At 38.1% G+C, this 18,819-nt stretch overlaps 1 protein-coding gene across 2 annotated transcripts in view; it reads left to right on the plus strand.

Moving 5' to 3' along the window:
- Positions 1-16,019, plus strand: part of LOC121995711 (bark storage protein A-like) — a 33,217-nt gene extending 17,198 nt beyond the window's left edge. The window contains exons 1-5 of one of the 2 annotated variants that reach the window (XM_042549463.1): positions 14,191-14,520; positions 14,759-14,826; positions 14,920-15,075; positions 15,339-15,575; positions 15,652-16,019. In XM_042549463.1, the coding sequence (XP_042405397.1) occupies positions 14,809-14,826; positions 14,920-15,075; positions 15,339-15,575; positions 15,652-15,987 (747 nt within the window). In that variant the 5' untranslated portion in view covers positions 14,191-14,520; positions 14,759-14,808 and the 3' untranslated portion in view covers positions 15,988-16,019. Of the gene's footprint in view, positions 1-14,190; positions 14,521-14,758; positions 14,827-14,919; positions 15,076-15,338; positions 15,576-15,651 lie in introns of those variants that run through there. The other variant, XM_042549462.1, reaches the window with a different exon arrangement.
- Positions 16,020-18,819: the final 2,800 nt, after the last annotated feature.

The following is an 18,819-nucleotide window of genomic DNA, read 5'->3' on the forward strand; positions in this document are numbered from 1 at the left end:
TAGGGACCCAATATTGTCCAAGTCCAACTTGTTTAACCAAGTTCGACTTGGGGACCCATGCTTGGACGAATTTGCTATTTTTTTTTGTTAACAAGAGATAAATAAGACTTGTATTTGCGCTTAGTTTTAAATCCAAGTTCGGATATGTTGTAAACATCTCACTATTTTCCAAGAATCAGATCAAGATTCTTGGAACCCAGAGTGAACCGTTCCAACATGTCCTTTAGTTCCTTAACTTGATTTTTCAGGCTAGAATTCTCTTCCTCAAGCTTTTGGACTTGAGTTGAGGTCCAGTCTGATTAAGATCAGTCAAGGAGTTAGGGTTAGTCACTTCTTTAAGGAATGTTACTTCCTTTTGAAGTGACTTGACCCGGACATTCGATTTAGCTAACTTACACAATAAATAATTAACTAAACTATATAATTTATTTATTTGACAAGAACTTACAGTGGGTCTAGGCCCTTCGAAAATGGATACGGATCCGTGGCTTCGCTCGGACTCAGCTTCCAATTCTCTCTCGGTCTCCAATTCGTCGATGTGTTCTTGGGTCGTCAATGCAAGGAAGCTCGTCTTCTCAAGCTCTTCGTCGGAATCTTCTGAAGAAGAGTCATTCCATGTGGCTTGTAGTGCTTTCTTCTTCCTCTGCTTCTTTGCTTCTTTTAGGTTCGAACAATTGGCCTTGACGTGTCCCTTTTGATTGCACCCGTAGTAAGTTACTTTGAACTTTACCTTTGGACTTGTTTGTACCTTTTTGGAGTGAACCTCTTCTTGATATCCTTCTTTGTGAACCCCTTCTTCTTTCTGTAGATCTTGTATACTAGGTTGACGAGTTCGGCTTCTATTTCATCGTTGTCGTTATCTGAGTCTGATTCTTCTTTGGACTCGAGTTTGATCTGAAGCTTCTTTCTTACCTCCTTTGTCTTGCTTGTAGCTGCAAACAATGCAACACCTTTCTCGATCGGACGTGCATTAGTCTGTTCATGTAATTCGAATTTGGAAAATAACTCATCTAGTTTAATTAAAGACAAATCCTTAGAAATTTTGTAAGCATCAACCATGGATGCCCACAAGGTGTTCCTCGGAAAGGCATTAAGTGCGTACCTTATGATGTCGTTGTTCTCCACTTTCTGTCCGATCGCGTGGAGTCCGTTCAGGAGGTCTTGAATTCTCGCATGAAGCTAGCTTGTTGTCTCTCCTTTCTACATTTTGATGTTATATAATTTATTAAAGAGTAGGTCACGCTTACTTACCTTTGTGTCAGATGTGCACTCGTGCAGCTCGATCAGTTTTCCCCATACCTCTTTTGCGCTTGAGAATGGGCCTACTTGGTTCAGCTCCTCCTTTGTCAGTCCACATTGGAGGGTGCAGGTGGCTTTCGCGTTGGTGTCGACCTTCTTATTTATGCTTGCGTCCCAGTTCTCGTATGCTATCAGGTTTCTCGAGTCATCGAGTGGAAGTGTGATCCCAGTCTCGATGATCATCCACATCTCGAACTGAGTTTAGAGGTATGACTCCATTCGGCCCTTCCAGTAGGTGAAGTCCTCACCGGTGAAGAGCGGAGGGTGGACTGTGATGTAGCCTTCTTGATGGGCCATTATAGCAAAGGGAGATCTCGCACACAAGAAAAAATAAAAACTTGTTCCAAGACTTAGTCTTGGATTAGTAGTGTGAGATAAAGAAAAATAAAACACGAACTCGAGTGGTGTTGCACCAGCTTCGAGCAAAAACTTCGATTGCTTAAAAATGGATCAGAAGGTGGTAATTATACCGATTCTGATCGACTCTAAAACATCAGAAAATTACCACGAAAATATTGCTTGAATGGTGGTTGCACCAATTCGAAGCGACCCCACTCTGATACCAATTGTTGGATCGAAAGCGCTAGGGGGGGTGAATAACACTCGTGACTTTCACTTTAATTTTAGAAAACTTTCGAGTAAACGCAGCGGAAAAGTAAACAATGCAAACGCAAACACCAAGGATTTTTTTACTTGGTTCGGAGCTTGGGGCGACTCCTACTCCAAAGCTCACGCTTGTTGAGCGTTTACTTTGGGAAATTACTATAAGTTCACAAGAGTATAATTTTAGAGTACATCAATTAAGTGCAGTAAGAAAATATACCAACAACTTTAAGATTAGGAAATTCGAGGTTTCAGGTTGTCGGTGTCTTGCTATAGCTTTATTGGGTGGTTCTTTGAGCAGTGCACGGAAGATGGACCACATTTTTGTTGTTGTTCCTTACTGCTGCTCGAGACTGTCTTTTATGGCCTATGGAGGGCACCCTCAATAGCATGGAGGGCACCCTTATCCACAGCATGGAAGAGCTCCGACCCGATCACAATCTATCCGCCCTCGTGCCAATGTCCAGGGCACCCTCAAACTCCATGAGGGCGCCCTCTGTTCAGCATCCAGGGCGCCCTCAAGCTTCATGAGGGTGCCCTCACGCCTTGCTGCAAGAGGATCTTCTCCAGGTTACTTGAGGCAAACACTCCAATTCACTTCCTGCAAAATACGTTAGTACTGAAGGCGCTGAAATTCCGTTCTGTTTAAATTTCCCTGTATAAAAAAAATTGTACAAGAACAGAACTTTTCCTAGCAACCCGCATGTTCAATTTAACATGTGTTTAATCAATCAAGTTCTTGAATGATCAAAGCACACCTTGATCGAAGTACAAGATCGCTGACCTCTTGTGTTGATATTCAAAATCGATACAAAGAAAACCGAACTAATTACGCAGCGGAATTAAAGAACTAGTTGTACCTTTTCTTTGTAGCTAAAGACCTCTTGATCTTCTGTCGTATTCCTCTCCTCTTCTTGAACGTCGTGTGAGCGATGATCTATCAAGACAAAATCATCCTCCTTCTCTTCTCGATTTCCAAACCGCCGGCCACAAAAGGAGGCTCTAGGGTGGGGTACCTATCTGCTCTTCTTCCTTCTCCTCTTCTTCCTCTTCTCCACTTCTTCCTATTCTTCCTCTTCTTCAAGCCGCCGACCACCAAGGAATAGGAGGGGGGCGCCGGCCCTAGTTATAGAGGAGGAGGGGCGCTGGCCCTTGTTGTGGAGGAGGAGGGGCGCCGACCACAAGGAAGAGATGTGGTTAGCCCTAGGTGGAGATGTGGGGGCACCGACCACCAAGGAGGGGTGCCAACCCTAGACAAGGGAGAGAAGAGAATTATGGAAATTAGGTTTTAGGGGGCACCACCTACTCCTTTTATAACCTTTGCCGTCGGTTACAAAGAAAGAAAAATAACAGAATTCAGTTTAGAAAAAAATCTCCCTTTCTATAACTAAGTTAAACCAAACCAAGTTAAGCCAAACCAAGTAAAACCAAACCAAGTTAAGCCAAACCAAGTTAAACCAAACCAAGTTATGGATGGGTGGATGCGAGGCTTTATATAGAGGCTACAATAGGGACCTAGAGGAGGAATTGGTTTAGGCCTCCTGATGGGCTTGGGCTTCCTGTGTTCGACCCGAACACCCAACCCAAGTCCATCAATAATAACTCATACCACTAAAGGATTATTATTGAACTATCACATCAATCCCATATTACAATATGAGCTCCTTCTTATCATGAGTGTGCTAATCTCCCTATGTTTAAGATATCGTATGTTCGTTAATTAAATGAGTCACTGACAACTCAATTAATTAACATCTGATTCCAAGAGTAGTACCACTCAACTTTATTATCATGTCGGACTAAGTCCACCTGCAGGATTTACATGATAATCCTTATGAGCTCCTCAAGGGAACATCATCAGCCTAAATAATTAGGACATAGATTCCTTCTATAATCAATAACACACCATATAAATAATACTATCTCCTAACTCATTGAGCCTATTGATTTAACGAATAAATCTCACCCATTGATAAGTTAAAGAAATAAATACTAAGTATACATGCTTGTTATTATATAGGGTTTAAGAGGACGCACATCCATAATAACAGAGGTTCTCTTCTTTTACGTAGTTAGTACAAATCGAACAACCTTAAACGGTCATGCTCAATACACACATAGTGTACTAGTGTAATTTCATAGTCAAGACAGACTAATACCAAATTACACTACAATCATTCCAATGGTTTGTCCCAATTCATCTTGGTTGTGAGCTACTATTTATAATTTATAAAGAACCGATAACATGATCTTCTGTGTGGCACCACACATCATGTTATCTACAATATAAATTAAATGGACAACTGCATTGACATATATATAAATATAAAATGCAAACATTTGACCAAAGTGATTCTCATTTCAAAATATTTCAAAACAGATGTTCACAAAAAAAGTTAGGCTTATAGTATACATCCCAATAATCTCCCACTTATATACTAAAAGACTATGTTGTCATAAATGTTGTCATACATCTGATTCTCATCCCCTCAACATGCCTATCAAAAGCTCTCACCGGAAGGACCTTAGTGAAAGGATCTGTCAGGTTATCTACTGATGTAATCTTGGCGATAACAACCTCTCCTTGTTTTACGATGTCTCGTAATAGGTGGTACTTGCACTCAATGTGTTTACTTGCCTTATGGGCTCGTGGTTCCTTCGAGTTTGTTACTGCACCACTGTTGTCACAATAAATTGTGATAACTTTCGGCAAACCAGGAATCACATCTAAATCCATCAAGAAGTTTCTGAGCCATACAACTTCTTTGGCTGCCTTAGAGGCTGCCACATATTCGGCTTCCATGGTGAAGTCTGAAACACATTTCTTCTTAACACTCCTACATGCTATGACTCCACCTCCCAAAGTAAACACATACCCCGAGGTTGATTTACTACTATCCCTATCTGATTGGAAGTCAGAATCCGTGTAACCCACAAGGAGCAAATCATCTGCTAAACCAGCATATAATCTCTAATCCTTTTCAAGTACTTTAATATATGCTTTACGGCAGTCCAATGTCCCGGTCTTGGGTAACTTTGATATCTGCTAACCATGCCCACGGTAAAACAAATATCCGGTCTTATATATAGCATCACATACATTAGGCTTCCTACAGCCGAAGCATAAGTCCTTTGATGTCTTAGGACACATATTTTTAGATAAAGGTACTCCATGTCGAAAAGGTAGAAAACCTTTCTTGGAGTTTTGCATGCTAAAATGAGTTAGGATAGTATCGATGTATGAAGTTTGGGATAAACACAACATCCGTTTCTTGCAATCCCTTATTACTTTGATCCCAAGAATATGTCTACATTCTCCCAAGTCCTTCATATCAAACTGCTTGGACATCCATACCCTTACGTTTGACAACACTTTGATATTGTTGCCAATGAGCAAAATGTCATCTACGTATAGTATAAGAAATACCACCACGTTTCCGTCACTTTTCTTGTATACACAAAACTCATCCGGACACTGAATGAATCTATAAAACTGGATCACTTCATCAAACCGGATGTTCCAAGATCTTGAAGCTTGCTTCAGTCCATAAATGGACCGATTGAGCTTACATACAATATACTCTTTGTCTTTCGTAATGAATCCCTCTAGTTGCTTCATATAGATGTTTTCTTCAAGACTTCCGTTAAGGAAAGTTGTCTTGACATTCATTTGCCAAACCTCATAATCCATATGAGTAGTAATAGATAAAAGAATCTAGATAGACTTAAGCACGACTACTGGCAAAAAAGGTTTCCTCATAATTGATTCCCTCTTTCTGAGTATATCCCTTCGGAACAAGCCTCGCTTTAAAGGTTTACACCTTCCCGTCTGTTCCTCTTTTTCTTTTGTAGACCCATTTACATCCAATGGCTTTTACACCATTTGGTAGTTCTACAAGCTCCCAGACCTGAGAATGCATAGATTCTATTTCAGAGTTCATTACACTTTGCCAAGATGCTACATCTTTATCTTGGAATACTTCATCATATGTCTAGGGATCAGCTTCATGTTCACTAGGGATCAAGTCCGAAGACTCTCCCAAAAACATGAATCTATCAGGTTGCCTAACAATCCTCCCACTACGACGAGACACTACCTGTAATTGTGCATCATTTGTGACACGTGTTGCAGTTACATGTGGTATCTCATCTTGTATCATTGGTACTAAAGTAGAAGTGTCCTTTCTTATTTTCTCAAGAACAATTTTACTCATGGGCTTGTGGTTCATTACACAGTCCTCTTCTAAAAATTGGGTATTGGTGCTAACAATGATCTTCTAATCTTTAGGACTATAAAACAAATCACCTTTCGTTCCTCTAGGATATCCCACGAACAAGCGAACTTCTGTACGTGATTCCAACTTATCAGTGTCTCCCTTCAGCACATGTGCTGGACTACCCTAAAGCCAAATGTGTTTCAAACTAGGCTTACACTCATTCTATAATTCTGTGGGAGTAGAGGATAATGACTTAGAAGGTATCAAGTTCAGAATGTACGCTGTCGTTTTCAGAGCATAACCCCAAAACAAATTTGGTAATTCTAAATAACTCATCATTGATCTAACTATTTCCATAAGAGTCTTATTCCTTCATTTCGCCACATCATTCTGTTGGGGCGTACCAGGTGCAGACAATTGGGATTGAATCCCAGCCTCTGATAAGTAACTCCTAGACTCTCCTAAGAGGTACTCTCCACCACGATCAGACCGTAGTGTCTTGATACTTTTACCATGACATTTCTCCACATCAATCTTGTACTCTTTGAACTTATCAAAGCACTTAGACTTGCGGCGCATCAAGTAAATATACCTATATCTCGAATAGTTGTCTATAAAAGAGACAAAATATTCAAAATCACCTATTTCCTGGATAGTCATAGGCCCACACAAATCAGAATGGACTAATTCCAACACTTTTTTGGCTCTATACCCCTTTGCCTTAAAAGGCCTCTTGGTCATTTTTCCTTCTAAGCAAGACTCACAGGTCAGAAAGTTTTCCACTACCAATGAACCCAAAGGTTCGTCAGCTATTAACCTTTGAATCCTACTCAAGTTAATATGATCCAGCTTAGATGCCAAAGATATTTTTGGTTCATCTCCGAAGGTTGCTTTCTCTTATTAGAATTAGAAGATGTGTTATTCATTTCCATTTATTGCATCGTGGGAGTTATTGGATTAAGAGTATACAAATTGTCAACCAACGTACCAAAACAGATAACCACCCTATTTTTCTTGACAACTACTTTGTCATCAAAAGAAACAGAATATCTATTCATAAATAATTTAGAAACTGAAACCAAATTTTTTCTAAACCATGGTATGTAAAGACAATTCTTCAAAATCAAAGTTTTATTCTTATCAAAAGATAAATAAATATCTCCCACTATAACATCCGCCACTCTCGTAGCATTGCCCATGTAGACGGTGATCTCCCCATCATGTAGTCGTTGGATTACCTGGAACCCCTGTAATGAATTGCAGACATGATCAGTGGCTCCTGTATCTATACACCAGGTACCAGTAGATAAGACCGCTAAACATGTTTCAACAACTAATGAATAAGATATACCTTTATTGTTCTCCTTTTTGCGAGGACAGTCCACCTTCTAATGTCCGGACTGCTTGCATGTGAAGCATTTGCCTTTCGTCTTCTTCACACCTGCCTGCGGCCCAGTCCCTTGAGGTCGAATCATTTTCTTTGCCATACCAACTTGTTTCTTCTTCTTCTTTCCGCCTTTCGGCTTAGAGGCAGAAATGTTTTCAGCAATGTGAACTTGAGAACTTTGAAGAAATAGCCCTTCTGTCGCTTAGAGTTCTGTAAGAAGTTCCGCCAATGAATAAATTAAACCCTTTTGTTCATGTTGTAATTCAGGTGGAACTGCTCAAAACTTTTGGGCAGCGTTTGGAGAATGATATCGACCTGGGTTTCCTCATCGATTTCAGCTCCAAGGACTTCCATCTCATTTAAATGAGCCATCATCTTGAGGATATGATCCCTTACGGGTGTCCCCTCAGTTATGGTGGTCGTCATTAAGTTTCTCATGGCCTCCTGCCTAGCAGTTCGATTTTGGTTTCCGAAAAGTTCTTTGAGATTGAGCATCATGTCATAGGCAGTGGGTATGACCTGATGCTGATGTTGCAGCACATGTGACATAGAATCCAAAATGTAACACCACACCATCTCATATGCTTTGACCCATTTCCTATGTCTCTCTATCTCCTCATTACTAGAATCTTTATCAGACACGCTAGGACAGACCTCAAGAAGTACGAACTTATATTCTTCAGCAGTTAAGACAATGTCCAAGTTTCATTTCCAATTAATATAATTTGGACCAGTAAGTTTGTTTTCTTTTAAAATAACAGCAAGAGAATTGAAAGCCATTTTGAAATCCTAAGAAACACAAAATAAAATATTTGGTCAAAACTTTAGAATTCAAAATAATATTGATTCCTCAAACAATATAATTTAAATTCACCAACACCTCAATACACCATGAATTTCGTATGCCACGATAGTGTGGACATATACTAATTCAAACATTTGTAAGAGGAGGTTTTACCCATTAATTTTATTATCTTGTCAACCTAATTTTATGATAAATAAAATTAATAGTTGGTTCATCTTCGGTCACATAAATAATAGCAGTGACTCCGATGGGGAGGATACTATTAAATGCGCCTAAATATATACCATTACTTGATACTTAGTCTATTAATTAGGATTGTGTCCCTTCAGATGGAGAAAATCACACATACCTAAAAAATTTTCTATAATCATCCATAGAGGAAGTTTGATCTAGTGATCCGCAAACAAACTCATCCGATATGGAGGAAGGCACTCAAAGCCAACACGCAAGTTTGAATGCATCACTTACAAACCAGTAATGGAGACCGTGAAATTTATTTAAATAATCCCTCTCTTACTTAGTTATTTAAATTGAGGAATTTTAACATGCACACACATCACAGCACATAAAATAGCATATAAAGGCAATAAATATAAAAATAAAATTTCTAACTATTATGACCTTATCCAACACTACCCTCCAATATGCCGCCAATGGATTAAGCCATCGCGTATGCCGCCAATGGATCAAGTCGTCGCGTCTATCTTGTTTCTTTCTCCGTCATACCTCCGATCCTTAAAATAGCACCACGCATAGCAAGGATACAAGCCGCAATAAAAAGAAATAAAATTTACATTTATCGATCCTATATTCCACAAAGGAATTTACATGTAATCTAGATCGAATAGAATGTAAAAAATAATAATAATACGGCAACCGATCGTATTTAATTATTATAATCATGCACATACAACAACCTCGATATACCCGAGGGCTTAAATCACACACAATCATACAAAGCCATAATAGTTGGACTTAGGACGTCTGCAACCACAGAGTTAATCTTTCTTGCACATCCTACTATTATCCGGCTTAAACTTATGTATGAGCAGTGCATAATTTAATGGAAAACCAATCACACAGAGGCCAAAAATTCGCTCTGATACCACTTGAAGGCGTTGGAATTTCGTTCTGTTTAAATTTCCCTGTACAAAAAAATTGTACAAGACAGAATTTTTCCGAGCAACCCGCATGTTCGATCAAACATGTGTTTAATCAAGCAAGTTTTTGAATGATCAAAGCACACCTTGATTAAAGTACAAGATCGCTGGCCTCTTGTGTTGGTATTCAAAATCGATACAAAGAAAATCGAACTAATTACGCAGCGGAATTAAAGAACTAGTTGTACTTTTTCTTTGTAGCTAAAGACCTCTTGATCTTCTGTCGTATTCCTCTCCTCTTCTTGGACGTCGTGTGGATGACGATCTACCAAGACAAAACTACCCTCCTTCTCTTCTCGATTTCTAAACCACCAGCTACAAAAGGAGGCTCTAGGATGTGGCACCTTTCTACTCTTCTTCCTTCTCCTCTTCTTCGTCTTCTCCACTTCTTCCTCTTCTTCCTCTTCTCCACTTCTTCCTCTTCTTCCTCTTCTTCAAGCCGCCGCCCACCAAGGAATAGGTGGGGGGCACCGACCCTAGTTGTAGAGAAGGAGGGGCGCCGACCCTTGTTGTGGAGGAGGAGGGGCGCCGGCCATAAGGAAGAGATGTGGTCGGCCCTAGGTGGAGATATGGGGCGCCGACCACCAAGGAGGGGCGTCGACCCTAAACAAGGGAGAGAAGATAATTGTGGAAATTAGGTTTTAGGGGGCACTACCTACTCCTTTTATAACCTTTGCCGTCGGTTACAAAGAAAGAAAAATAACAGAATTCTGTTTAGAAAAAATCTCCCTTTCTATAACCAAGTTAAACCAAACCAAGTTAAGCCAAACCAAGTTAAACCAAATCAAGTTAAGGCAAACCAAGTTAAATCAAACCAAGTTAAGTCAAACCAAGTTATGGATAGGTGGATGCGAGACTTTATATAGAGGCTACAACAGGGACCTAAAGGAGGAATTGGTTTAGGTCTCCTGATGGGCTTGGGCTTCCTGTGTTCGGCCCGAACACCCAACCCAAGTCCATCAATAATAACTCATACCACTAAAGGGTTATTATTGAACTACCGCACCAATCACATATTATAATATGGGCTCCTTCTTATCATGAGTGTGTTAATTTCCCTGTGTTTAGGATATCGTATGTCCGTTAATTAAATGAGTTACTGACAACTCAATTAATTAACATCTGATTCCAAGAGTAATTTTCAATTATAATGAAATAATGAAGAGTTAATTATACAGTATAGACTAATTAACTGTGAATATAATTACATTCTTTTAATCTAATTGCAGCTTAATGCTGGTTGAAGCACCCAGTTGCTTCTGACTCTCTTCGATGTGAAAGGAGTTGTGCATTTTGGAATTACCACAATATAAGGTATTACCATAAAAAATAATAGAAAAAGTTAGATTTATTAGGAGGATATGATAAAAAAAATGTACTTTAAAGATGTGTCCTTGGATAAATATCAAAATAGTATATATATATTTTTTGACCCCGTGGGTCATCCGGGTTGGTATGTGGCGGAACTTGCCACAATGAGGCGGTAGGGTCGATCCTCAGGGCAGCTAGGGAATAAATCCCCTATCCTCGTATTACACTTTGTCTGTCACATGCCCGCTCGGATGCTACGATTTACCTCCCCCGTGATGGCCTTGGGTCGGGTATGGCAAGGGCGCTGGGGGCGAGCGTTTTGCCTTTTTTTTTTTTTTTTGCCACAATATAAGGTATTACCATCATAAATCCCCTCGGGACGATCTAATGGCTAGCACATAAGGTGTTGCCACCATAAGGTCTGGGGTTCGAATCTCGACAAAGTCGAGGTAAATGCCTCCCTTATGTGTTAGTCACTATTCCAAAGACTAGTAGTCACCCGTGATTTACCTCCTCTATGTTAGCCTTGGGACAGGTTGGCGGGAGCGCTGGGGGCAAGCATATTCGCCTTTTGCTACCATATAACTTCTTTTATTTTTTTCATTTTAATATATTTAGATAAACTAAAATAAATAATAGATAACATATTCAAATTCCTTAAAATCTTAAAATTCATAAAAATGAAATAGGTACAATCAGATATCTCTAAGTCCATCAATAAATTTTAACCTAAATCAACTATGGACCTAGAGAACTCTAATTATACCTATTTTAGTGCCTGTAGATTTTTGATTTTGTAAGGAATTTAAATATGCTATCCATTGTATATTTGACTTCTTGAAGATGTTAAAATGTAATAAGGAAGAATCACTAAAAATCTCTATATTTGGCTTGATATGAAATCATATCAAGTCCAACATGGAGATTTTTATTGATTCTCTATTATTACATTTTAACACATTTGAGAAGCCGAAATAAACAATAGATAGCATATTTAAACTCCTTGTAATCCCAAAAATCCACAGGAACTAAAATGGGTGGATGTAATCTAAGATCTCTAGGTCAATCAATGAGTTTTAACTGAAATCTACTAATGAACCTAGAGAGCTCCGATTGCATCTATTTTAGTTTCTGTAAATTTCTCAGATTGTAAGGAGTTCAGATATACTATCCATTATTTCTTTCGATTTCTCAGAGGTATTAAAATATAATAAAGAAGAATCGACAAAACCTCTATGTTGGGTTTAATATTAGGCCTAATATAATTCGATATCAGGTCCACGACACCCCCTAAACTTTCAAGGTTCCTCACCTCCACCTCTGAATAATTCACACGTCGAAAAAATAATTTACTGTTGGCGAGGTCGGCTCAGTGCTGATGAGTTCTAAGTTTAATTTTTTATAACCAACCTTTCAAATTGTGAAGAAGACAAGTCGTTGATGGTCTACCAATGTCATATGATTGTCATGAAGACTAAACTTTACTTTTGACAATATCAACAATTCATCTGTGATTGTAAATGCATGGTAACACAGGAGAATTCATTCAAGTGCATAGTGTAGAGTTCATACTTTTATAGAATGATTGACTATGAATAAGCTAAGATATCATGTTTCATTAAGTTGTTGGGCATGATATGAAATCATATCAGGTCAAACGTATGCATGATATGGAATGATATCAGGTTCACATTAAACCAGATATGATTCTATATCAGGCTCAATGTGGAGATTTTTGCCAATCCTTTCTTATTATATTTTAATACATTTGGAGAAGTTGAAATAAACAATGGATAATATATTTAAACTCTTTGTAACTTCAGAAATCCACAAAAACTGAAATGATTACAATTGGAGCTCTCTACATCCATCAGTGGGACCAAAATCCATTGATGGATCTAAATATCTAAGAATGTACCCATATCAGTTCCTATAGATTTCTGGGGTTGAAAGGAATTCAAATGTGCTATTCGTTATTTATTTTGTAAGGAAGAATCATAAAAAATCTTTATATTGAGCCTGATTTGGAATTATATTAGACCTAACGTGGACCTGATATCATTCCATATTAGGCCCGTGTTAGACCTGATAAGATTTCATATCAGACCCACATGGGCTTGATATGATACATATTAGGCCCAACGTAGAGATTTTTGGCGATATTTCTTTATTATATTTTAACACCTTTGAGAAGTTGAAATAAATAATAGATAACATATTTGCTCTTCTTGCAAACTCAGAAATTCACAGGAACCGAAATGGTTGCAATTGAAGTTCTCTAGGTCCATCAGTGGATTTCGGTTAAAACTCACTGATGGACTTAGAGATCTTAAATTGTATTCTTTTTAGTTCCTGTGAACTTCTGGGGTCATAAGTATTTCAAATATACTATCAATTATTTATTTTGACTTTTCCAAATATTAAATGTTATAAAAAAATAACTAAATATTATAAAATATTATCTATACGTTATGCATGCATGTAAAAAAAAAGAAAGAAAGAGAAGAGAGGAGAGAAAAATAAGTGTGGAGTTACATGCATAGCAAAGAAGTAAGAAAGAGAAAGAAAATAATAATAGAGAAAAGATAAATGATAGAAAAAGTTAGATTTATTAGGAGGATTTGATAAAAAAAAATGTATTTTAAAAATATGTCCTTTGATAAATATCAAAATCGTATATATATATATATATATATATATTTTTTTTTTTTTGATCAATTCAAAAATTAAGTTGCATCATTTCATAAATTACAGAAAAATTATTGAGACGTTGATTTTTTTTTTAATTTTGGATAGGAACTTCAAAAGTTGATTGATTGATTGATTGTAACGTCGAAATAGAAATCGAATCGTTGGAGAAATTTGACCAAATAGCATTTTACGATTTGATAATTACTTAAAAAACTCTTCTTATCTTGTTTACTTATCGTTAACTAATAATCAATTGTTGTACCGAAGAGATTTTTTAGATTAATCTTTGTGTAATGCAATCTTCTAGAGTACGAAAGAAAAGTAAAAGATTTGCACAAAATCTAGTTAACATCAAATTTATATAGAGCAGAAATAAACTTCAACAAATTCTACACATATAAATTCATATTCAATAACACAAATTCACAATTAATATTAATTAGATCATCTATTCGGTATATCCGTAATAACATAAAATTATGTGTTACAAAATAACATGTAAACCCATCAAAAAAAGATTAAATCCACGCTGCATTGAATATAAAAATTAAAATTTTATTTTAGGTTAGAAATCAGTCATTATTTGGCCATTGCTTAGCTGCCAAATCAACCATTAACTTAGTGCCAATCAGTCGTTATTCTAGTAGAAAACTTGGAAAGTTCATTTTCCCTACTTTTCTTATTCTCAAACACGATGGACAATGTTAGAATTTTCTCCCCTTTCTCTTCTTTGCCTTATATTTAAGGTCCAATGCAAGCCTTGCATCTTCGTCTTACTCACGGGCTCAGAAAGAAAGAGAGTTGATGAGGATGGAATCGATGAAGAAGAGGAGGATCCTTGTCCTGCTTGTATTGGCAGCCATGGCGGGCTCATTGAGTGAAAGAGCCAGTGGTGGGAGTATAACGAAGAAGGCTTGGAGAACAGTGAGAAGAGTGAACAAGGAAGGGCCATACTTGGGGCTCGTAGTCCCAAACTCCTTCGAGCTGAATCCTCTTCTCCAGTCCTCCAACTTTGTCCACAGTCCACGTCTCCCTTGGATCTTGCAGGTGCATGCTTTCCTCTTAAATCAGTAATTCTTCTTTGAATTGTTTATTCAGCTACATCCCCAAGAACACGATTGAAGATGATCCATTATATTCAAGTTTCCCTTTTCAAATTTTGATAGAGTTTGTGTATTACAGTGACGTTGTCGATTTAAGTTTGCTCCTTTTCTATTTGTTTTAGCAGATAACAACAGTAGAGAAGCCTAATTAATTGATTGTTTTTGTTTCATGTGAATGAAAGGAAGGAGATTTCGATTTGGAACAGTGGGAAAAGAGAAGGTTATTGTGGTGATGACAGGCTTGAGCATGGTATAATTTCTAATTATAATGAAATAATGAAGAGTTAATTATACAATACTAATTAACTGTGAGTATAATTACATTCTTTTAATCTAATTGCAGCTTAATGCTGGTATAAGCACCCAGTTGCTTCTGACTCTCTTCGATGTGAAAGGAGTTGTGCATTTTGGAATTGCTGGGAATGCAAACTCTGATCTCCAAATAGGAGATGTAACAATTCCTCGTCGATGGGCTCACACAGGCCTTTGGAATTGGCAGGTGAGATATATCCATCAAGAAATCAATAAAAATTGCTTGAATACTCTGAGTCGACAGAGTCAAGGATGAAGACTAGTCACTGAAAATGACATGAAATAAACAAATTCATATAAAGTGATTAATGGCTTCACGTAAAAAGATAGACTAGTTCAATATATTTGACTTCATATGATTAAATCATATATGAGAATTACTGATTTCTAGGAAAGTTCCTTGTGCATGCATTGAATTAAGCTTCTTTGGTGTTTTCATAACCTTGACAGAGATATGGAGATGGTCCAAATGATGAACTGGCCCTGGAGGCCACTGGTGACTACACAAGAAGAATTGGGTATCTTAATTTTTCAGATTATGATGCGATCAAAGAAGGAAACTTACTGAACAGCGTTTGGTACCAACCTGAAGAGATTTTTCCGGTGGATGGAATTCCAGAAGTCAGACAGCATGCCTTCTGGGTTTCTGTCAACAAGAACTACTACGCACTCTCCAGGAATCTAGAGGTGACAGTGACGTCGACCGTAAAACTTCGTTATCTTGCAAGCTAATTCTTGACTTGGAAATACTTATTCTCGATAGGGCTTGAAGCTGCCGCAGTGCATCAATAACACATGCCTGAGGAGGAGGGCGAAAGTGCTGAGGGTGGAGAATGGTTGCAGTGCCAACGCATTTGTTGACAATGCAGGATACAGGCAGTTCTTGAGGAATAAGTTCGATGTTACTCCCATAGACATGGAGAGCGCCGCCGTCGCGCTCGTTTGCCGTCAGGTACGCGTGCCTTTCATCGCCTTCAGAGCGCTGTCGGACCTCGCGGGTGGTGGCTCCTCTGAATCCAATGAAGCTGCTGTTTTCAGTTCACTGGCCGCTCAAAATGCTGTGGACGTTGTGATAGAATTCGTCAATCTCTTGCATTAAAGTGAGTGCCTTATGAATTATGTGTTAGAAGACGGAAAAGTAGTAGGGCAACACTACTGCAATAATTAATCTTCTTGATATTGATGTATCCCTAAACAATACAATTTGGAGATGTTTACCGAAGAAAAATAATTAATTAAGTAACATCTAATTTAGGAAAATCGATTTACTTCTCATGTATGCCATCTATTGATTCGGTCTAAAAATTATAGAAATAACAAGTTGGGATGTGATTATCTTATTTACTAGATATAAATTTAACTCCGCTCTGTAACACAAAAAAATATCAGTGTCGAATCAAAAAAAGGGTCTCGATGTCCCTCCGATGCTCAAGTCAATCATCGGAAAAAGGAAAAAGATGGAGCGATAGTAGACACAAGTGTGAATAGTGAATAACACGTACCTCTGCAAGTGTATGACCCCCTTTATATAGTATCTTGATGTGCGACATACACACTTTTCTCAAGACATGAGCACGTTCTCCAATTGGTCGTGGACATATTCTCCAATTCATCCTATTAAATGATATGTCGGGAAAATACCTCTGACATTATACTTTAATAGGGTATACATATTTTTGACAAGACAATAGAAGCTTCCGTCGTACTATCTCCAAGAATGATATTGAGAGATGCGACAGTGATCCCGCTGTTCGGTTGAGCGAGGTAGCCGCTCGACTGGGACTCCTCCGCTCGGTCGGCCTCGACTGTTCTTCCTTGTGATAACTGGGTATAGTAGCTTATCTCCTTCCACTCAGACAAGCGCTTTGGTGACCTTAGCATTCTGCCGATCTGCAGTGAGTGTCTAGCGATCTTACCTATTGTTCTGAGCTGGACGAGGGTCGGCTTGGACAAGCCTCTTACCGATTGGGCACTGCCAGCACCGATCGACTATTGTAGTCGACCTTCGCTCGACCACCATAGGTGAGCTCTTTGACATCCTGGCGTTGACCACCTTGACTTTGACCTTCACGTTGACTGTTATCTCCATCATTTGACCTGCACATAGTGGGTCCCATTTTATCACCGCACCACCTATTAATGAGAAAAATTTCTAATAATACGTCGTAGCTGAGTCTTAAACTCTAGATCCCTAATCAATCATTAGATGACCTAAGCATGACACCATGCCCCCGGGGCAAAGAGCACTCAATCAATTGACGAATTAGTAAGAGCGATTAACAAATAAATTTTTTTAACAATTATTATACCTTAATACTAATTTAATTTGATTTGATTTGATTCGATTCAATCTTATTGAATGATTTTTTATTGCCTCCGACAAATTCAACGGGAGGTCTTTAACATTGAGCTTGCTTGCTAGTCTGTTGAAACATTGTCTAGACAATGACTAGTAAAAATACCTGCATAGATCAATCAGCTGATCAATTTAAGTGTTTTTTCGAGAATAGCCTTGCTGAATCGATCAGTTGATCGATTGAAAGACTTCAATTGATTGAGTCCCAACTTTAATAGATTGAAAAAGCTAATTTTTGGCTGAAATGGTTTAATTTTAGTCCATTAAATCATGGTTAGTCATGTTAACCATCCCTAATCCTAAGAAATTCTTTTGTAAACATTTAAGGATAGTTTTCTTGATGAAAACAAGAAAAGAATGATCCAACAAGATTAACTTGAAGTTTAGGATGAGGTTTGTATTTAATATTGACTCTTTAATCTCAAAATTTTAAATTTTGAGTTTCCTAAAGTCTTAGGAACTCCAAGTCATTGTTGGTACAATGACAAAATTTTAGAGCATGTTTTGAGGGGGAGCTACTCCTTAAAGACATGAATTTATTTTTCATAAAACCATAGAAGATTGTAAACCTTCATTATCGTGAATGCTCAAGGTTGACATTGGAAAATAATGGAAGATTGGATATCTTCATTGTGGTATATGAATGCTCTAGGATGAGCATTTGAGGCACAATGAAAGGTATTAGACCTTCATTGTAGTATTGTGAATAATGAGTGAGGTTGTTGAACAACGTGTGGATAATTCTTCAGGGAGAGAGTTTTTGATGTGTGCTAAAGGAGGAGAATATAGGGTTTAAGTTAGACCTTCATTACCAAAAAACGGGGAGTTTGCCCTCTAGGAAAGGGAGAGGATGAAGGAAACCCTCATTTATGCTTTGACATGAAGAAGAAGTTGAGGCTATAAGATTAGCCTAACTTAAACATATTATCAAACATAAAAAAGGGAATATGATCGGTGTAATTTCCCTAGGTCAAGGTTGACAAGGTTGACTAAGCTTGAATTGGCTCAAACATGAGTTTTGATGTTTGACAATATATGGAGATTGCAATTGCAATCATCCATTTGGGGAGATTGTTGGAGCAATTCTCCTCTAGTCGATGTTTAACTAGTTTGGTGTGAAAAAGAGTCAAGTAGGTCAAGGTTGACCGGATATTTGATTAGGAAGTCCTAACTAGAAGTTAGACAAGGGTAAGTCCAACGGGGAGGTTGACAGATGATGAAAATCCAAGAGGGTTAGTGTTGACCGGACACTTGGTATGAAAAGTTCTGGTGAGTGAAGTCAGGCAGATGGAAAGTCTTAGTGAGTGATGTTAGGTAGTTAGAAAGCCTTGGTGAGTGAAGTTAGGCAGATGAAAAATCCTGATGAGTGAAGCTAGGTAAAAGACCTAGTAAGTGAACCTAGGCAAATGGGAAATCCTGATGAGTGAAGCTAGGCAGTGATAAATCTTAGTGAGTGAAGCCAAATAAAAGTCTTGGTGAGTGAAATCATGCATATGGAATCCAGGTGGGACCGGGGTGACTAGACACCTGGTGTTTGGAAGTCCAAGTGGGTCATGGAGGATCGGACATTAGGCA

The sequence above is a fragment of the Zingiber officinale genome, chromosome 6A (genome assembly GCF_018446385.1).
Source record: "Zingiber officinale cultivar Zhangliang chromosome 6A, Zo_v1.1, whole genome shotgun sequence".
Lineage (NCBI taxonomy): Eukaryota > Viridiplantae > Streptophyta > Magnoliopsida > Zingiberales > Zingiberaceae > Zingiber > Zingiber officinale.